The sequence below is a fragment of the Poecilia reticulata genome, chromosome 5, assembly GCF_904066995.2.
Source record: "Poecilia reticulata chromosome 5, P_reticulata-male-v2, whole genome shotgun sequence".
In the NCBI taxonomy this organism is placed as follows: Eukaryota; Metazoa; Chordata; class Actinopteri; order Cyprinodontiformes; family Poeciliidae; genus Poecilia; species Poecilia reticulata.
The window spans coordinates 29,630,835-29,658,050 of NC_088834.1; the positions used below are offsets into that span (position 1 = coordinate 29,630,835).

Consider the following 27,216-nt stretch of genomic DNA (forward strand, 5'->3'; position numbering starts at 1 on the left):
GCATAGCTGTTTATTGCACGGATCTTGTTCTTGCCATTGAGCTGGCTTCTCAGGACTTGCCTTATTCGTTGGAGGTATTTGGCTGTGGCTCCTTTCCTTGTGACCTCATCGAGGTTGCCATTTGCTTGTGGTATTCCCAGGTACTTGTAGCTGTGCTCTATGTCTGCTATTGTTCCTTCTGGGAGTGAGACCCCTTCTGTGTGGGCGACCTTCTCTCTCTTTGTAACCATCCGACCACACTTCTCTAGTCCGAATGATATCCCAATGTCAGTGCTGTAGATCCTGGTGGTGTGGATCAGTGAGTCGATGTCTCGCTCGCTCTTGGCGTACAGCTTGATGTCATCCATGTAGAGGAGGTGACTGATCGTGGCCCCATTCTTGAGTCGGTATCCGTAGCCAGTCTTGTTGATGATTTGGCTGAGAGGGTTCAGGCCTATACAGAACAGCAGTGGGGACAGAGCATCTCCTTGGTATATGCCACATTTGATGGACACTTGTGCAAGTGGTTTGCAGTTGGCTTCAAGGGTGGTTTTCCACAGCCCCATCGAGTTTGCAATGAAGGCTCTTGGCGTCCTATTGATGTTGTACATCTCTAAGCATTCAATGATCCAAGTGTGTGGCATTGAGTCATAGGCTTTCTTGTAATCAATCCAAGCGGTACACAGGTTGGTGTGTCGGGTTTTGCAGTCTCGGGCGACTGTGTGGTCTACAAGGAGTTGGTGTTTGGCTCCTCTGCTATTTATGCCTATGCCCTTCTGAGCCTTGCTCATGTATTTATCCATGTGCCCGCTTATCTTAGCCGCTATGATGCCTGACATGAGCTTCCATGTTGTAGAGAGACAGGTTATTGGCCGATAGTTGGATGGGACTGAACCCTTTGAGGGTTCCTTCTGTATCAGGATTGTGCGCCCTTCAGTTAACCAATCAGGGTGAGTCCCATTTTGTAGCAGCTGGTTCAGTTGAGCTGCCAGTCGCTCATGGAGGGCAGTGAGTTTCTTAAGCCAGTAGGCATGGATCATGTCAGGTCCTGGTGCTGTCCAGTTTTTCATACCCGAGACTCTGTCTTGGACATCTGCCACAGTGATGGTTACCAGGGCTTGTTCCGGGAGGTTGCTGTGGTCCTCTCGTAGAGAGGTTAGCCACTGTGCATTGCTGTTGTGGGATGCCTCCCTTTCCCATATGCTTTTCCAGTTGCTAGACGATTTTCTACTCATCGACCCCCCCTCTCTTCTCCCCAGTTCATCTTTAACGAAGCTCCGGCAACTTTTCCATCAGGTGGGAGTGCCTCTGTCTGAAGAAAAAATGCTCGGCCCCGCCACGTCACTAGACTTCCTTGGCATCACCCTCGATTCAGTTTCCATGGTCGCTTCCTTATCAGCGGAAAAACTGTCCCGGATCCGCAAAGGTTCTCACTCATTCGTGTCCAAGCCAGTCATCTCTAAACATCAACTCCTGTCATTATTAGGCCACCTTAACTTTGCCATGTGCATCATTCCCCAGGGTCGCTCCTTTATCTCCCGTTTGCTAGATCTGGCTAACTCTGTTCCCTCTCTAACAGACCAAGTCACCTTGGACGACGGCTGCCGCTTAGATCTGGCGTTCTGGTCAAAACTGCTTTCTGACTGGAACGGCCTCTCTATTTTCTATGACGACGTCATTCTCTCAGCCGATTCGCTCCAGTTCTATACGGACGCAGCTCCGTCATCCGGTTTTGGTGGGTTTTTTCAAGGCAAATGGTTAGCGGGCATTTGGCCACCTTCGTTTTCTCAGTCAGAATCCATAGCTTTTCATGAAATAATCACCATCGCCTGTTGCCTCTGGGGCCGCTTCTGGAAAAGAGAGCGCATCTCAGCTCTCTGCGACAACGCCGCCGTAGTCCACGCAATAAATACAGGTCGCTCATCCTCTAACCCATTTATGCCATATATCCGTTGGATTACATGGCAAGCCATGACCAATAATTTCATCATCACAGCTCGACACGTTCCCAGCCATTCTAACGCTATCGCTGATGCTCTGTCATGCTCTAAATTTCAGGTCTTCCACAAGCTGTGTCCAGACACCGACTCACTCCCCTCGCCGATTCCCCCATTTCAGGACCTAATCCTGAATTAACAGCTATTGTCACCCTCTGCTCCAGTCGGCCTCGCCCCCTCCACTCTCGCTTCTTACAACTTTGCCTGGCGCACTTTTGCCATATTCTGCTTTGCTCATAATATACCTCTGCGCCCCGTTCGCATACCCTCTGTTCTCGCTTTCATCTCGTTATGTTTTGATTATTGCCATTATAAACCTGACTATATTCGCAGTCTTTTGGCAGGAATTAATTTTCATTATAAACTCCATCAACCCAGCATGTCATCCAGCGTCTTCTCTAACCCCGCGATCAGGCTTCTTCTCAGAGGGATAGTTAAACACAGCGCTCCTCTTCCGGAAACCCATCACTCTCCCTATTCTCAGAAACCTTTAACGGCTCTCCGTTCAGGCCCGTTCTCCTTTTATATTAAAGCGCTCCTTTCAAGCCCTTTTCTCCTGGCATTTTACGGTCTACTAAGATTAAGCGAGTTCACATCCCCGACCACTACATTCAATTCTTCCCGACACTTATCCACTGACGACCTTAAATCCTACCCCGACCACTATGACATCTTCCTTAAGCATTCTAAAGGAAAAGGCCCCTGCACCATTTCCGTCGCTCATATAGGCGGCCCATTTTGTCCCTTCCTATCCATGTTTAAATTTGCATGCCGTCGTCACAAGTTCTGTCCTTCCTCTAAACCGCTGTTTCCAACACCCGAAAGCTTCCCCATGTCAGCCACCTGGTTCGTCCGCCATTTAAGACAAATTGTAGCCTTATGCGGTCTCCCACATAGTCACTTTTCTGGCCATTCATTTAGAATAGGGGCAGCAACATAAGCAGCCTCTCAAGGTATTCCCTCTACGTCCCTTTCTCGACTCGGTCTCTGGTCATCCTCGGCCTTCTCCTACATCAGACCAGATCTCTCTGCAGTATTGGACGCCCAACGTTCCCTGTCTTCATGTAAGCATTTTAACAAATCTCTGGTGGTGGAGTACTCCGTCATATATAACACCTATTCTACATTTAGGGGGTCATCTGAGCCAAACGGGGTTGAATCAACCCGCATGCCATGCCTGTGTTTGCCGCACGTCCTCGTCCAAACCATCCCGTGACCGGCATCACAACGCCCATTCAGGCTCAGAACTGCCCATGACCACGGTCGACACCACTGCCCTGCACCACCCCGATCCATCTGTAAGCACCTCGCCGCTGCACCAAACGAGGTTCGGACGGCCCGCAAGCCCCTGCCTCATCACCCTGCCTATCAGAGCTTCGTACAGCTTGCAGGCTAGCTGCCGCAACACCTTCAAGGTCTAATCCGCCTGCTGGTGTCTGACAAGTTCGATCACCTGCAGGCCTCAGCTTATCTGCCTCACCGAACAAAGTTCGATATGAGCTTGCAGGTCCGACTACCGTTGTACCTAACGAGGTTGGTCATCATACAGGCCACAGCCATCACCGCAGCCTAACAAAGTTCAATATGAGCTTGCAGGCCGGCCGCCTAACAAAGTTCGATCGCCTGCAGGTCTCGGCCTCTTTGCCTCGCCTAACAAAGTTCAATATAAGCTTGCAGGCCCGGCTGCCATGTGCCTAACTTGGCTTTAACAGCCTGCAGGCCATGGCAATCTCTGCCCGCCTAGCAAAGTTTGATATGAGCTTGCAGGCCGGTCGCCATTGCGTCTATCAAGTTCGATCGCCTATAGGCCTCAGCTTCTCTGCCTCTCCTAACAAAGTTTGATTTGAGCTTGCAGGCCGACTGCCGTGCGCCTAATGAGGTCCGATCAGCCTGCAGGTCTCGACCCCTTCGCCTCGCCTAACAAAGTTCGATATGGGCTTGCAGGCCCGGCTGCCATGCACCTGACATGGCTCGAACCGCCTGCGGGCCATGGCCATCACCGCCTGCCTAACAAAGTTTGATATGAGCTTGCAGGCCGGCCGCCGTCACACCTATCAAGGTTCGATCATCTTGCAATCCACGGCCATCACCACCCGCCTAACAAAGCTTCACCATAAGCTCGCGGGCTGACAGCCGTCACGCCTATAAAGTTCAATGAGCCTGCAGGTCTCGGCTTCTTTGCCTTGCCTAACAAAGTTCGACATGAGCTTGCAGGCTGGCTGCCGTGAACCTAACAAGGTCCAAACAAGCCTGCAGGTCACGGCAAGGCCTCGGCCCGGCTCCCTCTTTTGGGGAGAAGACCTATCTGAGCTTCGTTCGAGCTGATCATTCTAGCTCGCTGAGATTCTCAGCACGCACGTCTTCCGCCGGTGTCCGAGCGCCAAATTCTCGGTCCAATAAAATTGTCTAATTGCCGTTTCTCTCTCTGTGCGAGTCTCTACAGATTGAAATGACTGATAATGCACGCAATTTTCTGCCATAGAAATATACACTTTATTTTCAGAAGAACACATAACACTCGAACTGAAACTAAATAAATAAATCAACCAAAAACAAAAAAAAATGGATTCTCAGCCTCGATGAACAAAAAACGTACTTGAATAAAAACTAAACATAAAGCCAAAGTGGAAATAAATACTGCATTCAACCAAAAGAGTGCAGATTATAAAGTCTGTATACTATATTCCCCTTCAGTAATCACTAGATTTAGATGGAGAAGATGGGCACATCCCACTACCTAATGCAATAGGTTAGGTTAGGTACTACACGATTTTTTGCCCCTATTATGACAATCGTAGATCATTGGCCGATCTAAGATTGTCGCTGATGATTTCGTAACCGATCATCCTGCAGTGTGATTTAGATCGTTGTGGCCATTCCGATCTAAATCGGGGGTTTTCACCGACTGGTAGCGTCAACGCAGCCTGTTGAATGTGACAGGTAGCCAATCAGAAAGCGCGGATTCTCAACCATGCTTTCTGAGGGAAAATTACGAGGGAAATTCCAAACAGCCCAAGTAAAAAAAAAAGTATGCTTTAGTATACTAATATACTCCTGACTACCAGTAGTTAATTTTTGTCCTCTGTAGAGGACATTTCTAAACTTGAATATCTCCCACCCCCTGCATTCTACCGAATTAATTCCTTTTGGCATCTACAGAGGACATTTAGGGCTTTTCAATACCACATGTGAAGGGGTGGGGACTTTTGTACGTACCTTTTTCTAATTCATAAAAATTGTGTTTATCAACACATTTTATGGGAAGAGACAAAGTAAGTGCATAAAACCTTTTATTACCTTACAAAGACTGTGGGATTTAAAAAAAAATGGTGATTGGATAATTTTTTTTTCCTGGTAGTCAGGAGGATATTTAACATACTTTAGCATACTTTGATTGATGTACTTACACTGTACTATTTTGGAACAACTAATTTTGTACTTGGTATACTTTAGTAGTACTTAAGTTGTATAAAATTACAACTTTTAGTATACTTGGTATACTTCACCATACTTTTTTGGAACAACTTCAAGTTGTACTAAGTATACTTAAAGTATACTTTTAAATGTAATATTCAACAGCTTCATTTTTATATTGAGTGTACTAATTCCGTCATAGAATTACATAAAAATATACTTTTAATATATTTTAAATATACTACTAATATACAAGTAATGTATTTAAATTACACTTAATTTTTACTTTTGATTTACTGCTATTGCTAATAAAGTACAATTTTAATTACTCATACTTTATACATTACATGCATAACTACACTACAGTACTTACATTGTCTTAGGCTACAATTGTATGGAAAGATTAATTACACAAGATGTTCAAGGTAATTCAAATATTTTGTTTCATTACCGACATTTTAAAATTGTCCAATTTTACTCACAACTTTATGAACTTTACACAAATTATCAGTTTGCACATCTAAAGTGAACACAATGAACATGAAAATTTAAGTGTGACAATAAAACATGAAAGTGAGGATCAATGACAGAACATTCCCGTTCACTGCACCTTACAGAAACCTACAAAAAAGAACAATAGAGCAATTATACAGAGAAAGCATTTGTATTTTAAAGAAGACAGAAAAATGGCAAATAAAAAAATACTTACACTTTTAAGACGTTTTGTACTCGCTGTGTATGTGACATCATCAGAACCGATGATGATTCGGACCGGATGCCTGGGGTGGAAAAACATTTCTGGGTGTCTTCTTTGTCTATTTATGTTGGAAGTAGAAAAGAAATGGTCAGCAATGTCATAGAATCAGTTGATGTTGGCATTAACTATGAAGCTGTTTTAAGTGTGGACTTAAGGAGACAAACTACCTTATAATCTTTCCATCCAGGAACTGAACACACTGATCCTTGCAGGGTGGTGAGGGGGGCTGGTGGTGCCCATCTACAGCAGCCATCAGATGAGAGGCAGGGTTCACCCTGGACAGGTCACCAGTCCATCACAGGGCCCTGAAAGTCAACCACAATTAAAATGTATGAAAGAGAAATGTTAGATTAACAAGGGTGTTTCCTGTTTATTAAGCACTTGGTGTTGGTAACACACCAGTTTTTGTTGTTGAAAATGTAGCTAGCTCCTCATTAAAAAAACAAAAACAAACTTACATCATGAAGACAATGTGGAGGTTCATCTTCAGAGCCGGTTGGTGATCTAGTGGAGTCAGAGTCTTCTGAGACAGAAAATCTTTAGTTTCCTAACACCTGATTTCTCTGGCTTCCTCTTTTATCTTCATTTGCTTAGACTCCAAACATATGTTGAAGATAAAACCATCGATGAACAAGTTAGAACAACCACCTCACAATATCAAAGTCTCTCTGTCTTATGGAGCTTAATTAAAACCAGGTTAGCTTATGAATTAAAGTATAAGTCGCTACAAACAGCCTCCATGCAGTTATAACATGAAGCTGGATGATTCCTATTGTAATAATCATAAATGTCACAATAAAATTGATAAAATAATTATTTATGAAACCAACGTAAGTTCTATATCTTTACTGCACTGCTTATAATTAAATGAAGATTATTATTAAGCAAACTTACCACCAGCTAGCAACACTTAGCAGCCTTCGTCCCCCCGGGCTCCTTTTGAGACACACATTTCATTTCCATCGGTTGTTGTCCTGCTGTGTTGTCATCCAACTCTTGAATTTACCAAAATTAGTAACTAGCTGAGTCGTACGCAAAAGCGTCCGCCATCTTCTATGTGGCAGCAGGGCGATCAGAGCTCCTTAAGCTCTGTGCTATGTGGACTTGTTTCAACCATTTTACGAAACAAACTGGATTCATTAGGATTACCTTGCCCAGGTAAGGATGAACGATCACAATTACTTGACTTTGCAGCCAGAAATTTGCTTCTAAATAACCGGAAAATATTTCCTATGTAGCTATAGCTATAAAGATGCTACGAGTCAGAGCCCAACATGCTGAAAATGTCTTTCTGAATGTGAAAGAAACATATATGAAACACATATCGTATCTATTTTCTATTACACTTTCGGATAATTTCTCTTTTATCCTTGGCTTTTGCCTGTGAACCAGGACGTCTCAGAAGTCATTGGAGTTCTCCCAGTGTGATCAGCAGACTGAAGCCCTGTCTGTGACCAGTGTTCCCAGTATAATAAATAAATGTCTTATTCTTTCACTTTTTGTGTATTTTTAAATATCTCTGAAGTATTAGTATATTAATGTAGCTTATGTAATGAAATTAAAATAATTTACTCTGTTAGAATTATTTTCACTCTTTGCCATCAATAGCAGAGTTGACATACTGTAACAAATATTTATTCTCTGGAAAAAAGTAAGAAAAATATGTGGTTTAATGTTTGACAATGACTGATTTATAAATCAAAAGTCATTTCTCAATAACGTATTAAAACTAAATACAGGAAAATTATTTGTTTTTTGTCTTGAAATGTTAAATGTACATTAAATTATGGAGTTATGTAAATATATTATTTAATAAAAAACTGTAAAAGTGTGTTTGTTCATCCATATCAATAAAAAAATGATCAGAATCATTTCTATCAAATAAAACATTGTGCTCTTTATTCAGAAATGCCCCAAAACAATTAAATAATCGCATCAAAAGTTAGAAACGCTCTCTTTAGTAATTTCTTTGATTGTCAAATATATTGTGTGTGAGAAAATGTGTCAATGGCAGGCATTAACTTAAGATACTTTGTAAAACTGCACTTTATAAAGTTCGGTCCATTCACTTGTATTACCCTACTGGCACATATTCCACATTCAAAATGGCTGGATGCTGTTACGTATCCCGGCAACGGGCCGGCCCACTTCATGAGGCGTCTACGTATTAATATCTATGGTCTATGTCTATGGTTATCTTCCCTGCGTTCAAGGTGTTTCTTCTTTTTGTGGCTTTTTTTTTGTTTTTTTTATGAAAGTGTGCAATACCGCCACCATCTGGTCTGCAGTATGAACTGGAGCTAATGCCGTTGATTATAAGGTTTTACATCACACATCTGAAAATGGATTGGGTACTTTGTTAAAAATTGCATCATGATTATCATTTTTTTATTGTATGCCCTTTTAAAATAGTAAAAGATTATTAAGGCACTTAAAAATTTATTCATATTTTGTTCACTTAAAGTATGCTTTTATTCAATATATTAAAAGTATTTTGGTACAATTATGTTTAAGTGTGTTTAAAGTTCTAATTTCGAAATTGGTACAAGTATAATTTTAGTATACTTCAGATATACTTATAGGTTGTACACTTAATACTTAGTATACAGTCATGGCCAAAAGTTTTGAGAATGATTCAAATGTTAATATTTACAAAGTCTATTGCTTCAGTTTTTATAATGCCAATTTGCATATACTCCAGAATGTTATAAAGAGTGATCAGCTTAACAGCAATTAATTGCAAAGTCAATATTTGCCTAGAAAATGAACTTTATCCCCTAAAACACATTTCAACTTCATTGCAGCCCTGCCTTAAAGGGACCAGCTATCATCGTTTCAGTGATTGCTCCATTAACACAGGTGTGGGTGTTGATGAAGACAGGGCTGGAGATCAATCTGTCATGATTAAGTAAGAATGATACCACTGGACACGTTAAAAAAGAGGCTGGTGCTTGGCATCATTGTTTCTCTTCTGTGAACCATGGTTATGGATGGTCTCTAAAGAAACACGTGCAGTCATCATTGCACTGCACAAAAATGGCCCAACAGGGAAGAGTATTCCAGCTAAAAAGATTGCACCTCAGTCAACAATCTATCGCATCATCAAGAACTTCAAGGAGAGAGGTTTCATTGTTGCCAAAAAGGCTCCAGGGCGCCCAAGAAAGACCAGCAAGCGCCAGGACCGTCTCTTAAAAGTGTTTCAGATGCGGGAGCGGGCTACCAGCAGTGCAGAGCTTGCTCAGGAATGGCAGCAGGCAGGTGTGAGTGCACACGCACTGTGAGGCAGAGACTCTTTGAGCAAGGCCTGGTCTCAAGGAGGGCAGCAAAGAAGCCTCTTCTCTCCAGGAAAAACATCAGGGACAGACTGATATTCTGCAAAAGGTACAGGGAGTGGACTGCTGAGGACTGGGGTAAAGTCATTTTCTCTGATGAATCCCCTTTCCGATTGTTTGGGACATCTGGAAAACGGCTTGTTCGGAGAAGACGAGGTGAGCGCTACCACCAGTCTTATCTCATGCCAACTGTAAAGCATCCTGAAACCATTCATGTGTGGGGTTGCTTCTCAGCCAAGGGAGTCGGCTCTCTCACAGTCTTGTCTAAAAACACAGCCATAAATAAAGAATGGTACCAGAATGTCCTCCGAGAGCAACTTCTCCCAACCGTCCAAGAGCAGTTTGGTAATGAACAATGCCTTTTCCAGCATGATTGAGCACCTTGCCATAAAGCAAAAGTGATAACTAACTGGCTCAGGGAACAAAACAGAGATTTTGGGTCCATAGCCTGGAAACTCCCCAGATCTTAATCCCATTGAAAACTTGTGGTCAATCATCAAGAGACGGGTGGACAAACAAAAACCTAGGAATTCTGACAAAATGCAAGCATTGATTGTGCAAGAATGGACTGCTATCAGTCAGGATTTGGTCCAGCCAGAAGTTGATTGAAAGCATGCCAGGGAGAATTGCAGAGGTCCTGAAGAAGAGGGCTCAACACTGCAAATATTGACTTGCTGCATTAACTCATTCTAACTGTCAATGAAAGCTTTTGTTACTCATAATATGATTGCAATTGTATTTCTGTATGTGATGAAAACATCTGACATACACACATGAAAACCAGAGGGCAGAAGATCATGTGAAAATATAATATTTGTGTCATTCTCAAAACTTTTGGCCATTGTATTTTCTTAAACCTACATAAAAAAAGAGAACCACAGACAACGTATATGAGTTTTTAACCAAACTTCTGCAGAAGGAGAAGGCACAGTGAACTGCTCCTCCAAGCCGCCTCACCATGTGTTCTGAAAACCTTCAGTTTGTTTGTCTCTTTTATTCGCAGAGGAGAGAAAGGTGTGAACAGGAATGGAGGGGGTGAAATCAACATCCTATCTTAGCGGTTCTCAACGTGGGCGGTACCGCCCCCCAGGGGGCGTTCAGAGGCGGACATTTATACAAAAGGGGGGCGCTGGGATGCCTTTGGGGGGCATTTGGTCGAAGGTAAACTTTACACCTTAAATCCACAACAATACCAGTTTAGACTTTGAGCAACTTGGTAAAAATGTATTGTGTAACATTAAATCATGCTTGGCTGCAACGGTATCGATGGCAGCTCTTCTTCTATTCAGTGTTTGTAGCTTCATGGCGCAGCTCCACTCCGCATCAGTTCAGCGTTACACCGGCTGATGACGCTGCTGTGATTCACTTTGTCTGGTATTTATGTAGGCTACGTTTTGGCAGTTCTGTGATCATGTCAAAGCAGCAATTTATATTAAAAAGTGTTTTATTTCCGTTTGAAAGCTGCCTGCTACCATGGAAGAACAACAGAAAATCGCTCTTAATTACTAAAATCACGATACCTTCACTTTGTATCCCTCTGAAAAATTAACCCATTTAAATAAAGAAATCCGTCCATGGGTGATACCATGATAGAGAGCATTCATTTTATCGCGTTAACACCGGTGCTGTAAGTGGTCCGACGTGAAATGGGTGTGATGGAACAACGGTACCACAGTGTACATCATTTGTGATCTCATCTGAAAATAGTTTGTTTCAAATGCTGATCTGATTACAACTAGTGGCTTTAACTTCACCATTAGTGACATTCATTCATGCATCATTATTTGTTTTACTTTTGTAAGACTATAATAATTGAAAGTAGGTTATATAATAATAATAATAATAATAATAAATAATTTTATTATTTATTATAGAGAACGTTCATTTTATAGCGTTAACACCGGTGCTGTAAGTGGTCCGACGTGAAACGGGTGTGATGGAACAACGGTACCACAGCACTTTAAAATTTCAATAATCAGAATGCCGTTGTTTCCGTTGTTTTAAAAGTTTTATGTCAGTCTGCCTTTTCACCAAAGATATGTTTCCCGACCGCCCTGCATCTTAGGGAGTTAAAAAAAAAAAAAAAAAAGCCGAGCACATTGCGCAAAATTCTGAAACGTGAGAAGCGGGCAAAACGTAGCGACAAACTAGATGTGAATTATGGCATAAAAACAGAGAATCCGACGCTGAACCGTGAAAAATCAACACATGATGTGAAAAACATGACGATTAAGCGGCGCAGCAGGTGATGAATGAATATTACTGATTATCAATAAACAATAAAATAAATCTAGCAACAGGAAAGAAACTAAAGTGAACATAGCAATAAACCGAGAGATAATACTAATCACATGAAACTAAATGGAAATGAATGAAAAACAAAATACAAGAATAAACTAAGAAACTAAAGTAAATACGGAGGAATAAACTGGTATGGCAAGACCTTTCGAGCAATAATTAATAAAGAGGACTGTATGGCAAAAATAAACAGACACTATTTCCAGATAAAAGGTAAAATAATATTGTTGAAGTGCCATGGGCAGGGGCGCAACTACACATTATTCAGGTAGATGCGAAAACATAAATCGGCACAACCCCACAAAGGAGCGTAGAAACATACGCTCGTCTCCCCCCTGCCCCCCTCCTCCAGACGCCGATACGTTTAGGGCAAAACTCGCTACATTTACCTCGTTATGTGCGCGAGGTGAAGGAGCGTAAGGGGCGCGAAGTGTACGGGAAAACATAATCGGTGCGCCGATTCAAACCATCTACAATAATGATAGTAACATTAATAATAAAATAATAGTCAGTGCAAAGTAGCCTACAAATTTTTTGGTGGGGGGCGGTGAGGGACCTGGATAAGGGCTAGGGGGGCGCTGGCCCGAAAAAGGTTGAGAAACACTGTCCTATCTTCACAGTAGGATGTGAATTCAGACAGAGGGGAGACACAGAAACTAAATTAACACATAGGTTTTATAGCTCAGATCTTCCTGGGAAAGTCCTAAGTCATCATCTGTACAAACATGCTTGATTAAGGAAGATTTAATTTTGTCTCCCCAGTTTCAACAAATTTGAACACTAAACCTCTTAATAAAAACTAGTAACATAAAATTACAAATGTAAGAATGATAACAAACATAATAATTCTAACAGCCATGACTGTTCTTAAAGTGTATTTTCATAAATTTAAGTATGTTTGAAATTTACTAAAGCAGGGCCGTGCAGAGACCACTAAAGGGGCAGGTGCTCAAAAAAAAGGGCATATCTTATCGCATTTTAGGACAGAATATTAACAAAGCCTCACAGCTTTCAGAGTTTAATAAACAATGATAAATTACAAAATTGTGAGATGTGCAATCAAAGCTAAGGGAAATCTCTATACAGAGCATACAACTATGCATATGCCAGATATTTTATTAGTAATTTTCTTTCTGCAGGTCTGTTTTGTTATAGGAAAGTATTGCAATATTCAAATCCGCAATTTAGCAAGATATGTAAAGCAGAGCTAGACCACCAGAACTAATTTGTCTTTACACTATTAAAAATATAAACAAGGGCACAATGCAACCTTTTAGTGTACTGTAATCTATAAAAAAAGAGCTGCCCATTTGCTGCAGTGGAGATGAAGATGGTCCATTCAGGAAAGCAGAGCTGCATCAAACTAATGTGGAACTGCAGAAAAAATAAAAAAAAACAAAAGCAAAAATTGAATTGTTAATGCATATCCCAATGGGAAAAGCCTACTGAGTTTTGCTTTAAAAAACTTTTTTAAACATTTAAATAACATATTTGTCTCATGAAGTGAATTTGTTTTGCAAAACAAACTTATTTGTGCATGTCAGAAATCTTTTCTTGATATTCTAAGTTTTTGTTTGACTCGAAGTTTTGCTTGTGATTCTCACATGATGTCGTGGGCCGGGCCCAAAATCGCAACAAAAGATTTCTGATGTATGCAAATAAAGGTTTATGCTTGGCAAATAACTTTTTAAGTTCACAAGACAAAAATTAATTATTTAATTTAAAAAAATTTTTTTTTTAACAAAACGATTTGTTTTTAAAAATGAAATCATTACAATTCCAAAAGTTTTGATTACAATTTTATTTTATTTAACTGGGGTTAGTTATTTTTTTCCCATTGAATAATTGGGGAAAAAATTTTTACTCCATATTCTGCGAACCAGACCCTAAACTTGAAGTCTGGATTGAGTTTTTTCCCCTTCATTAATGACACACTTTTATTACATACATTATATCTATCATGGTATTTCAGGGCGAGTTATTTTTAATTCTAAATGAATATCCTTGTTGGACTTTTATTCAAGTGTTCTTCTCCTTCAAGATACGTTTACCTACGCCAGAATAAATGCAATATACATTATGCAGCAAAGGAAATTAGAAGACATATATCTATTACGGAGATGATCGGTTTTGGATGGGCAATGTGCCTCGTACACAGGGAAGAAGCTTCTAGTTATCTAGCTTTGCTAGCAAAGTCGTTAGCTAGCAGCTAGCTAATAGCACAACAACAGTCTGTATAAAAATATTGAATCGATAGATTAAGAACAGTTTTTCCTCACCTGGCTGTCTCCTCCCTCTCAGTAGTTCTTCAGAGAAAGGCAGATGGAGAGGCCTGTCAGTGTCTGTTGTATTTCATTACCTCTCTGCTTAAACCGCTACTCTTTGCTGAAGCAGAAACGATACTTCAACGTTTTCCGTCATCTGACAAGTAGCAAGTCTACTCCACTTTATTCACCAAAAACGTTTTATTTATTCACCCAATCCTGTTCTGTATTCTGGAACGTTCGCTATGTTGAGCTCCAGTTAGCCGCCTTATCTCACTACGCGAGAGGCAACTGCGTCATGCGTCACGGGCAAAAGGTCAAGGGTAACAAGGTGACCAGAGGGCTTATGTTGTACAAAAAATAAATAAATAATTTTAGTACATGTTATGTGTCAGAAGAGGGTTTAGAAAATAATATTACCAAAAAAAAAGACCAAAAGACACTTGGGTGCAAGTAGCAAAAGGGGCAGGTGCTGAAGCACCACCAGCCCCCCTCTCTGCATGTGCCTGTACTAAAGTATACTTGTTTTTCACCTGGGAGTTGACACGGTGCAACCCAAAATCCAGCGGACATTGGAGATGATATGTGGAAACAACATTAATGTTTATTCAGCCTTTCGTGCAAAGAATATAGAAATGACAAGGAGAGGAGTTGGAGCCAAATTTCTACCCGGTAACTTTTCAGCTGTTTTTCGTTAACGTGCATCGAGAAAAGTCGAGCTCATCCCACTTCCCCATGCTGGAGATTTTAGTTTAATAGTAACAATAAATAAAGTTACCTTAAAAATAATTACACAGGTGACATCAAGACCTCAAGACCCAGAAGGGAGCTACAGAGCTGCAAGACAAGAAGCTGAGGACAGCTACGCGCATGAGGAAGTCACCATGGGGCCTGGGACCTGCTGCTCTAAGTCAATACTCTTCCTGTACTGGGAGCCTCCTGCTGCTGCAACACCTTCTTCATCATCAGGCCAGTTCTGGGTTTCAAGATGCCAAACTCCGTCCGTCACTCTCAAAGTTTCCCTTTTTTAGTTCACAGTGTCAGCATTAGGGAAAGATAGGCTAGATTATTGATTTTACTTATTTGATTATTTCTGCTACTGAATTAAGCTGTACTGGCCCTTGCAAAATTGCCTAATTAATAAAATAATTAGCATTAAGAAAATCTAAAAGATGTTGTGGACATTCAATTAATGAGTCACCTTAAAGTTCTTTGATGGTCATAAAATAGCTATAACGTTTGATTCGGGGAGGAAAAAGTGGAAAATGTTTTATAGGTTGCTTTTAACCAAAACAACACCCTTGGGACTCACACGAGTCACTAAAACCAACCTGGTTCAGTAACAAGTGCACGTTGTAATAAAGAGAAAAAGCGACAGTTAACAGGTGTGCTCTGTGAAGCTAGTTGATTGCTGAATCTGACTAATTTACAGGGTGAAGAAGGGTGGGACATCTGGAGGGGGAGGTCGTTAGAAACCAGGCTAGTATTTCTCAATGCCAGCTTGAACAGAGTCTACTTCAGTTCTGGACAGGGTAAATTCCATTAGATTTAGAAAACTCAATTCACACGCTGGATGGAGAGCTGGTAGCACATCTCCCTCCTCTGAGAAGGGGAAGTAGAGAGAGAGATAAGGGGGGCAGGGGGGTGTTGCGCAACAACACGTGACATAAATAGGTTATAATGATTTTCATTTAGTCAGGAAGACTTTACGCTGACTCTAGCCACGTGCATCACAGGTAGATTCTGGCAAAGTATTGATTAATGTCTGGTTTTAAAATTACAAATCCAGTTAACAGGACTTGTAGCCATTATTTTGTGCCCATGTGGCTGGACACCACTCGGCACGATCGAACCCGATCGAACTAGTATACCTAGGATTTCTGTCGGCTAATGTGTGGTCTCTCAGGTTTTGAAAATGGGCCGACAATCAGCCAACATCTTGTGTAGTATTCGCTTAACATTAAACTAAGGAAATGAGGAAGGGAGGGTCAGTGGAGAGCACCGGAGTTGAGCCTTTTTTCATACAGTGCCATCAACAGAAAGAAAAAAGGCAGGAAGAGACGATAAAGCCGATAATTAAAATGAGGTCCATTTTAATTATTGGCTAATCGCACGCTAAATCAATTTATCGTGCGATTAATTGATTGTTTATCGCGAAATGCCTACTAAAGGGCATTTAATGCCCACATTTAATTTCTAATGTAATAAAATGCAAATAAAAAAAGATGTTGACCAACTTGACATTTTGATGAAACAATAAATTTTCCTCCCTTCCAGAAAATCTTGAAGGAGAATGTCCAAATAATTTAGTTGAGAAAGAGAGCCAGATATTACTGGATTTTAATCATTTAACTTCATGACTGACTCTTTGCCCAAACTGTGGATGGGTGTATAAAACACCTGCTTTACATTTCCATCACATGATTTGTGATGAAAAACACTTTGTCCAAATTGTAAATGTTGAATATAGCACTAGCTTATGCTAACTACTTAGCAACTGAAAGGCTAACTGTATATGGAGTGAACAAACTGGTCCTCTAGAATGAACTAACATTCACATGAATCTCTGAAATGAACACATTATTGTCATGATGTTTGGGTGTTTGGTGATTTTTGTGGTGGGGTTCCATCTGTGGGTTTGGGTTCATAGTTGTCCTGGTCTCATTTTCTGTTTTTTCCATTTGTTTTATTTAAATTAGATTTTGGTTTCAGTTAATCTTATCTAGGTAGATAACAGAGACCTATCTAGGGTCAAGGCTGGGACAGCGCTCTGTTCTGGCCTCAATTACTATCTCTATACTTCAGACCTGTTATGTTCTGGTGTCCATGTTTTGGTTTTCATTTGTGTTGAGCAGGGTCTGTTATCCTTGAGATGTCAGGTTTTATTTCTTGTTTGCATTCATTCTGGTACTCTTTGTCTAAAGTGTTTCTTCTTAAGCTCCTCAGCTCAGTCTACTCTGTGGTAATTTACCTCATATTTTCCACCTGTGTTACCTGATCAGTATTCCTTCTCACCTGTTTTACATTGTATTTAAGTTCTAGTCATGCCTTTGCCTGGGTCAGGAGTCTTGTGTGTTTTTGCGTCTAGTTTATTAGCTTGACTTGTCCATGTGTAAAGTCAAGTCTTTAAGTTTAAATAAGTCTCCACATTGCTGTTTAGTCTGATCTCATCTCTGCCTTCACCCATCATACCAATTACACAGCATAGTTTTACCATGTTAACATTTAATCCTGTGAATGAGGCTTATCAAGTCTTAAAATGGCCACCTCTTACTCAGACTAGATCACAATGTTTGACCAAATATTTGGTTACCTAACTTCCATCCCAGCAGAATGAACCCAGTCAGTTAAGAGGGGAACAACTCGTGTGACACAAACGATCACATTCAGCAGCGCCGCAGCTCTCCTGCCTTTATAATTACCATGTCACCTAGTTTTGCTTTCATTGTCTTTGAGGATGCAACAATCTGAAATCATACTGAGTTTTTACTTGATTTTATCCCCCAACTCCAACCCCGCCTCCTCCTGGCATTAGATTTCAATCACGTTTGTTAAAAACACAAACATTTGGGTGGTGTTAAAGAAAAATTTTAAAGCTTATTAACCCTTTTTAAAACCTTTTGACTCGTTATATCTTCTCTTATGTCTGGATTCAGAAAATGCTGTGCGCAAAGAACTGAGATCTCACAGTGGCATCAGCGTCACAATAATCAGCATTTATTCTAGACAGATGCATACCATCACCACAAAAGCATATCAGAAAACGAAAGTTACGTATGCAATTATGGTTCTATGAATCCCGGATGACCGCCAGAGGGCGGTGCTGAAAGCACTGAATGTTCCCTTCGCGCATGCGCTGTTCGAGCAATAATGTCAACAGAGTCACACCTGTGACACATCGGATGATCAATCAGAGGCTATATAGCATGACGTCATCCGAGGTTCTGTTCCTACAGAATTTTCTCGCGAAAACGCAAGGATTCTGAGTGACAGAGAATCTCTGGCGGTCATCCGGGATTCATAGAACCGTAGTTACATACATAACTTTCGTTCTATTTCATCCCTACTGACCGCCAGAGGGCGGTGCTGAAAGCACTGAATGACTAATACCAGCGATGTCACAAGGAATCCTGAGCACAAACCTCACTGAGGAGACCCAGAGGACCCTTGTAAAAGAACCTGGTCTAGAGGATGAGGGGAGGTCACACTCGCATTGTAAAATCTAGTGAATGTGCTTAGAGAAGCCCATGATGCAGCAGCACATAGCTTCCAGTGGAACTCCTCAAGGCTGCCCAGGAAGTGGAAACACTCCTGGGAGAGTGTGCCTTCATGCTGGCTGGCCGGGCCGGCGCCCTGCAGTGTAGGTGTTACAGATGACATCCACACTAGGAGACGCTGTGTAGAAAGAGGGCAACCTAATCTAGGGCCCCCATAACACAAGAACAGCTGGTCTGAGCATCTCATAGCAGCGGTGGCTGCAATATACACCACCAATGGTCTCACTGGGCACAGCAACTCAGAATCATCGCCAGGTTCCCCTGCCGTAGATTGAAAACGCACCAATCTCAATGGTTGGTTACAAGAGGAATGAGAAAACACTTTAGGGACAAACGCCAGGTTTGGCCACAAGGCATCACCAGAACCATCTGAACTCCATCGGAGACATGATGGGCTGATAGAAGGCACGTAGCCCTCTTAGCTGAGACAATAGCCAACAAAAAGGCAGTCTTGCACAACAACCACTTGAGGCCCACCTAAATGGAGGGTGGCATAGAGCACTGAGGACCAAGGACAGGTCCCAGACGGGCTCGCGGAACCAGTGGCAGGTGCAGTCTACGAACACCACACACACACACACACACAAAAAACGGAAACCAGATTATGGGTCCCCACTGTACAGCCATCAAGGTCAGCATGACTAGATGATATAGCCACTACATATACCTTAAGTGTCGAAGGAGACCGGCCCTTATCAAGAAGAGACTGAAAGACACCAAAAGAGTGTGTACCACACTGGCGACTGGATCATCAATACAGGCAGAACACCCAAGGGAAAACAGACGCCGCCTGTTTCCATATTGCTGACGAGTTGAGGTGCCTAACGGGACCCCAATACCCAGTCAGCTGCTATTAAAGCCTCCCAGTGGCCACACCCACTCTGGAGGCGTTGAGGATCAGAATGCCATATCCAACCCCCCAACTGAGACAGTAAATTCCTCCTGGTTGGAAGACACAATGGGACCTTGTGACCCAGGTTCCATAGAAGTGGGAAGCATGGCCGTGCCGGCCAATCCTTTGGCCCTCCTGGAGAACTCTGGAGAGTCTGCCAAATCAAGGAAAGGGGTGGAAAGGCATATAGGAGGACCCTGGGCCAAGGATGGCCAAGGCGTCCTGGCCCAGTGCACCCGCGGCCCCTGTAAGGAAAAACCATGGACAACAACGGGTCGACTCCTCTGTGGCAAACAGGTCGACCTCTGCCTCATTGAAAAGGTCCCAGATCAGGCGTACTATGTCGCCATGGAGGGACATAGTAAAAGCCAAGCTCTCGCAGAGCTGCAAAGGGCGCAGTGACAGCAGGCCAAGGGTACAACCCGAGTAACCATGTTAGTTTGCTTAGCAGCTGCAGGAAGGCGACGCAAGGAAGCTGCCTGTCCTGCCTGGAGGGTGAATGACAGCTGGAGAATGTCATTCACCCTCTGGACACATGGGTTGGCTGTCATGGGGGAAGAATCCAGAAGCAACCCAAGAAGAGTGGCTGCCTGCGATGGAACCAGACAGCTCTTCAAGTTCATCTTGAGGCCCCCCCGGGGCGCATAAGCAAGCAGGCGACTTGTACCGCTAGATGCATGTTCTCGGCAGGGTGCAGAGACGCCGATCGTCGAGGTATGGCAGAACCTACATGCCCTGGCCCTGCATAAGAGCGAGGGCTGCCTTCACGCACAGTGAGAACACCCTTGGAAAAGGGAGAGGCCAAACAGGAGAGCACGGAACTGCCAGTGGCGACCCAGATAGGCAAACCTGAAAAAAGCGGTGATGTTCCGCCATGATAGGTACATGAAAGTACACATTCGTAAGATCGATTGATGCAAGCCATTCTCCCGTTGTCACAGCCTGAAGAACCTCTGCTGTTGTGAGCATGTGAAAAGGCAGGACCTTCAATACTGTCGAGTCCCCCGATATTCAAAATGGGACTAAATCCGCCTGACATTTTCGGCACGAGGAAATACAATGAATATTAGCCTCTGGGTCGCCGTAGAGGATCCACTGCCTTGATTGCACCCTCGGCCAGGAGGGCCCTGGCCAAGGGCTTGAGCTTCCACCGGGTCGGTGATGATGGTCAACCTGACCCAACATGAGATGTGAAGCCACCGCCGGAACTGTAGCCAGTAACCATGGGTCGGAGTGGCAACCACCCATGGATCCACAGCGAGAGCAACCCAGTAACTAAGCTGCTGACGAAAAAAAAAACATCTGATGGCTGGTCTGGCGGCCTCAGATCCTCTGCCCACAGCGCCTGGGGCCATGGGGGACGGCGGCCAAGGTCTGGCCCGGGTGTGTCTGGTCGGTTGGCGGACTGGCTCACGAAAGTCTCTGCTGGGTCTCTGCTGCACATCACGAGGGTAAGACCACCAGGCCGAACAGCTGAAAGCTGGGGCCAGCTGATGGGCACCTCCGATTATGAGAAGGAGGGGACCTACCCCTGCAGAGGCCTGAAAGCCGTAGCCTAGTCCGCCGCGCAGAAAGGGCAACCCTGAGGTGCGCCAAGGAACTGCCAAGGCGGCCGGCATGTGCTCCGGTATTCCAAGTTACAGAGGAAGCCATCTGTAATACAACAATTAGCCCGCGGGCACTGAACATCACTACGTAGGGCTTCGTCCAGAGACACAATGAGGGAGGCAACAGCAGGTTCGACCGCAGGCATGTGATCCAAGCCTGTCTGGACCAGCTCATGCATAGCTGCCAACACTTGACCATCGGTAGAGAGATGCGAAAGGCTCTAGGGTCCCACCGACAAGCATGCAACTCTCCGAGATACCCCTCTTTAGGAGGAGCCAGAGATTGGAGGCCTCAGTTCTGCGCTTAGAGCGCCTAGGAGTGGCCACCTGACTAGAAGGTGGAAAGTCATTCACATACATAGGGTGTAACTGGGCCAGTCAAGCCACATTCACCACATGGGGAATGTAGCAGCAGTTTATCAGTTGTCTGACAGAGCTTTAACCAGGTGATCATCCCTGAGGCAGGCAGGGCACAGGTCATGACCATCATCCGCCTGAAGCACAGCCCCACAATCAGAACAGTGGGAGCCATTCATGTCCAAACCACAGGCAGACAGCAGACTTACGATTGGGAGAGGGGGCGGAAAGCACTACCATCACCAATCATAATAAAAGAGACACCGTCAGCTAAGGGTCGAAAAAATAAAACTGAGAGGAAGCGATAACACTGCCCTCGCCAATTAAATACGCATGGAGGGGTACCGGAGGCTTGCTAAAATCGGGAGAGAGGGCGAAAACCTGTCTCCAATTGGAGAAGCAAGCGTAAAGTCGGGTGAGCCCAACACAAAACTATGATCACAAGATCGGCTGAAATTGGGAGAGGGGGCGAGATGCAATCGTCACCAATTACAGAAAAACCCGCGGACCAACGACAGGTAGACTGGTCAGCCACATTCAGCATAGGATGCAAAACCGAGATTGGGAGAGGGGGCGGAGAATGCTACCGTCACCAATCACAGCAGCAGCAAACTAAGAGTCAGGGGAGCTCAACACAAAGATACAATTGGCTGAAATTGGGAGAGGGGCCGAGACGCTACCATCACCAATTACAGAAAATCCAGCGGACCAACGACAGGCAGATGTGGTCAGCTACGTCGAGTATAGGGTGAAAAACACATCAAGATTGGGAGGGGCCGGAGAACACTGCCGTCACCAATCAAAGCAAACGAAGAGTCAGGTAAGCTTAACACAAGGCAATGATCAACGAGATCGGCTGAAATTGGAAGAGGGGGCGAGACGCTACCATCACCAATTACAGAAAAAAACAGCGGACCAACGACAGGCAGAAGTGGTCAGCTACATCCAGCATTAGATGAAAAATGGATCGAGATCGGGAGAGGGGGCGAAAACGCTGCCATCAACAATCACAGTAGCAAACTAAGAGTCAGGTGAGCTTAACAAAAGGCTACGATCGGCTGAAATTGGGGAAGGGGGCGAGACGCTACCATCACCAATTACCGAAAAAACAGCTGACCAACGTGATCAGCCACAGCCAGCATTAGATAAAAAACAGATCAAGCTCGGGAGAGGGGGCGAAAACGCTGCCATCACCAATCACAGAAAAAACAGCAGACCAACGACAGGCAGACGTGGTCAGCTACATCCAGCATTAGATGAAAAACTGATCAAGATTGGGAGAGGGGGTGAAAACGCTGTCGTCACCAATCAAGAAAAAACAGTGGACCAACGACAGGCAGACGTGGTCAGCTACATCCAGCATTAGATGACAAACACATCAAGAATAATAAGAATTTGCTTATAAGGTCGGCGAAAATTAGGCCAATTAAAACGAAACATCAAACTTAATAGCTAACACCATTAGCTAAGCTCCAACATGTGTACAAACACAGTGGTTATAAGTTGTGAGAGGAGGCGTAAACGCTGTCATCACCAGTAAACAGTACCTTAAACGAAGATCCGTCGCAGCCCTCGGAGGGCGATATACCGCAACTCTGTATCTAGTGCAGGGGTCCCCAAACTTTTTCCTGTGAGGGCCATATAGCTTTTCCCTTCTCTGGTGGGGGGCTGGAGTCAGTTTGTAACAGAAAAAGTGTGACACGTTTATCACCTGCACTGGCGGAAATTGTTGAGGTGGGCGGGCGGGGGGGGGGGGAAGTGTGCTGGGTGCGCGCGCATTACTCGATTGATTTTTACCCAGAAAGCACATGGGCAAAACCCGTTATTGAAACTGTCACTGGGGCTGACTAGTATATATTCCATTGAGGGAAAGTAATTTCAGTAATTTTAACATATGAATTCCTCATACATTAACATAAAGGCTCGTTTTGAAGTATAAGCTGCTTACAGGCTTCGAAGAACTCGACCTGGAATGCGGCGTTCATAACAAACACGTGTGTTCATCTGCTCTACCGCTAGCCGCTAGCAAACAACCGTACTGATTACATAACATAAAAGTCAAGCAGTTCCCTAAAAGTCCAACAGATGGCAGCAATGCACCATGCAAAACAAAACACCCACAGTTTACAGGACACTCTTCCTGCTAAAGAGCCCCCTGGTGGTTAAACCGGAAAATACAACATATGAAAAAAATCTGAATGCTCTCTGGTATTGTTCAGGGGGCCGGACCAAATGTGGAGGCGGGCCGGATCCGGCCCGCGGGCCGTAGTTTGGGAACCACTGGTCTAGTGCAACATCTGGGAGGAATTCTCTCATCCACTGCAGGGTTTGTACTGTACCAGAGGCACAAATATGGAAACCTTTTCTTCATCTTATTTCTACAGCCATGTATAACATCAACATTTTATGAAATCATATTTTGTTTAGCCTGACCGATTATCTTCAAATCAACACACTTAATTGGTATTTTCTTTTTTTTGCGTTATTTGACAAATTCACTCAATTTTCATCCCAGTTGGATGAAAACATGGCTCGCCCCTTTCGAGTTAGTAGCTTGTCAAGTCTTCTATGTCTGCCAGTTTTGCACTCTAGATTCTAGAGTCAACTGGTGATAAATTTGCACTTACCCATGACAGACAACCTAGCAAGGGCATCTTAGCAGCTAGTTAGCGGTAGCAGCAACCGTCTCTAGTCACAGAACGTAGTGATGATGTCTGACTCAAACTTTAGCCTGACAGAAAAGAATATTCTAAACTAAATACTTTTGCAACGACAAAATCTAAAACCTGCGAGTAACGTATTTAAGGCAAACTTACATATTTAAAAAATTAATATAGGACATTTTCAGGCCTTAATTTTAAATACACTAAGTCTTGTCTCCTTTGCACTTGCTACACTTTTTTGAGGATAAGATCAAACATCTGACAGAATATGACGAGGAGGAGAGAAGTCATTAAAAATGTGGAAAACTAAAATAAGTGAGGAGATAAAATTCACCTGAAGGAATAAAGGATTCCAGAGACACTAACAGCTCCAGCTATGACTGGAAGAGCGCGTTTCTAAAGCTTCGGGCTTGGCAGCAAACTGCGCTTCTTGCATAGCTGCTGCTGCTGCCAGGTGTAAAGCTGAACATGTAGCAACTTCTATTGGTGAGGCTAAGATTGTTCTACCAGTACACCCCAGGCCTGTGCTGTAATGCAAAGCAAGAAAAATGTAATACAACACCTTGCTGTAAATGTTTCAAAAGGTGGGCAGCTACACAAGCATACACACACGCACGCACACGCAAACAAAGAAAAAACGGTCAAAATGTACAGTGTACAGTGTTCGCTCATATTCTTTGTTTCAGGAAGATGACAAAAATTCATGCTAGCTGAAAAAAGTGTAAGCCAAGAATTTAATAATTTTTCAATCATTCTATCTGCTGCAGGAATATGTTTGATCATAAGAGCGAGGAGTTTAAGAACTAATGAATAACACTCCAGTTGCAGTTAAAATTAAGGATGGCACATATCTTAATACACCACACTTTCAATAAAAACATGCTTTCTTGGTAATTTTGTAAGGGAAAAAATAAGCAAGACTGTCTATAATGCACTGGTGGAATAATAAATGATTACAACCAGTTAGGGTTAGGTCAGATGACTCGGTGTGTTTAGGGTTGTTGGTCTTTACAATGTATCAAATACAGGGCCACACACGCACACATCTGTATGTGTGCGTGTGCGTGCACACACACCTTGTACTTTCATTGACCTGAGGACTTTGTATTGACTTCCACTCATTTAGGCATCTGCACTGGTACCTCACCCAAACATTCACTCTAACCATTAGTGCATTCCAAACCATACCTTAACAAAACCTTCACACCATTCCACTAAACTTCATTCCTACAGCTCAGTATGATTGAAATAGATGTCTTCCAAAAAATTACAATGCAATAGATGAGAATATTTAAAGACATCTACATTGAAGAAATTTTGTGTATTGAAAATAATTTATGCCCATCTTGAAAACCAATAGAAATGCAATTATATCCCTTTACAGTAATTATGTATGAGATTATATGATTACTGTAATCTCATAGATGATTTATGAGATGATTACATCTCATACATGTAACCTGGCGAGGCCACTCATATTACATCTAATTAGAAGAAATATGTTGAAGCTAAAAAGATTACTTTGAACCTAAATCTGATTGGGGTATAAAAATTGTGTTTTCCTGCAGGAAAAAAAACAGTTAAATAGTTGTACTTTTTGTGATATTTAGGTCCAAACGAATGATGTCTAATAAAACTTTCATTCACATCTGGATTTGGATAACAACAGTCATACACAAGAAAATAAAGCCAGTTTATTCTGATTCCATTGAATCAGAATCTGATTCCATTGAATTAGGACTGGTCATTACCAGTCCTAAAGGCATACGCCCAGCATTTGTCTTCAGTGTTTAGGTATTCAGATATGGGCTGAATACAGGATGGAATGAGCCAACCACTTCCTCTCACCTGGAGTGCGGAAGCACAGATGTGCCAAACAGCAAGGGCTGTGAGGCTTCTCTTTGAACCAGAGAAAAGGTCATTTTATTTCATCCTGCTTGAAAGAAACCAAACCAATCTGACCAGCGACTCTGCTGTTAGGTGATTATATCCACTCATCTTCTGAGCCCACTGAGTTTCATTTTATGCTATGTGCATGAAAGCAAAAGAAAAATCATTTTCTTCTACAGTTGCAGGAGAAATTTCAACCACAAGTCAGAAAAAAGCTGAACACAGTCAAGTCAAGTCCTTCCGTTCAACTTCAGTTCCATCAGGCCTGTTTGCTTGTGGTGTTCTGTTCTCCAACTTGTATCCTATTTATTGAACTCGTTGATTTATTGATGTCTTTTGAACTTTTTACTCTTTGTGAAGCACCTTGGTCATCATTGTTGTTTTTAGATGTGATTTTAAAATAAACTTGATATTGACAAACTGCAATTACATTATTTTGTCAAACCCCTAACTGCTTAGAATTACATTGGAATTTGAGTCAACTGTATTTCAAACAGCTATCTCCCTGACGTATAATTGGATAACATCAACATTTGTGCTTGCTCATGGATCCACATGTTTGGTAAATTGATGACTTCACTTTAGCCCCGCCCACTCTGAAGAAAGTCACAGGTTCCCATAGTGAATGACCCACCGTCACTGTAGAACTTTTAAACTTTCTCTAACAACAGGAATGTGCAGAAAGGGGTTTAGGGGGGGCTTGAGCACCTGCCCCTTTTGCTCCTTGAACCCAAGTGCCCTTTTGGTCAATTTTTGTATTTATATTATTATTTCCTAAGCCCTTTTCTGACACATAATAACATTTAAATTATTTGTTTTTTGCTTTTTTTTGTACAACATAATAAGCCGGTTACCTTGTTACCTTTGACCTTTTGCCCGTGACGCATGACGCAATTGCCTCTCGCGCAGTGAGATAAAGCGGCTAACTGGAGCTCAACGTAGAGAACGTTCTAGATTACGGAACAGTTTTTGGTGAATTAAAAAAAAACGTTTTTGGTGAATAAAGTGGAGTAGACTTGCTACTTGTCAGATGACCACAATGAACGATGTATTGTTCCTGCTTCAGCATGGAGTAGCGGTTTAAGCAGAGAGGTAATGAAATACACCAGTCATTGACAGGCCTCTGCCTTTATCTGAAGAACTACTGAGCGGGAGGAGACAGCCAGGTGAGGAAAAACTGTTCTTAATCTATCAATTCAGTAATTTTATCATACAGACATTAGGCTGTTGTTAATGTGCTATTAGCTAGCTGCTAGCTAACGACTTTGCTAGCAAAGCAAGATAACTAAAAAGCTTCTTCCCTGTATCGTTAATAATAGCAGTCATTCTTCTGTATCGCTTATGCAATAGGGACACATCGCCCGTCCAAAACCGATCGTTTCCATAATGGATATATGTCTTGTAATTTCCTTTGCTGCATAATGTACATTGCATTTATTCTGGCGTTAGGTAAATGTATCTTGAAGGAGAATAGCACTTAAATAAAAGT

General features: G+C 42.7%; 1 protein-coding gene and 1 long non-coding RNA gene across 2 annotated transcripts; one reads left to right on the plus strand and one right to left on the minus strand.

Annotated features, from left to right (window-relative positions):
- Positions 1 to 1,179: 1,179 nt before the first annotated feature.
- Positions 1,180 to 2,115, plus strand: LOC145551587 (uncharacterized). The gene has a single exon (XM_081606712.1). The coding sequence runs from the start codon at positions 1,180 to 1,182 to the stop codon at positions 2,113 to 2,115; it is 936 nt and encodes a 311-aa protein (XP_081462838.1).
- Positions 2,116 to 5,834: 3,719 nt separating this feature from the next.
- LOC145551578 (uncharacterized) lies at positions 5,835 to 7,871 on the minus strand. Its single transcript, XR_014087447.1, has 3 exons — positions 6,606 to 7,871; positions 6,120 to 6,452; positions 5,835 to 6,011 (listed from the first exon to the last, which is right to left on the minus strand). It is a non-coding gene; the product is annotated as an uncharacterized LOC145551578 (long non-coding RNA).
- Positions 7,872 to 27,216: the final 19,345 nt, after the last annotated feature.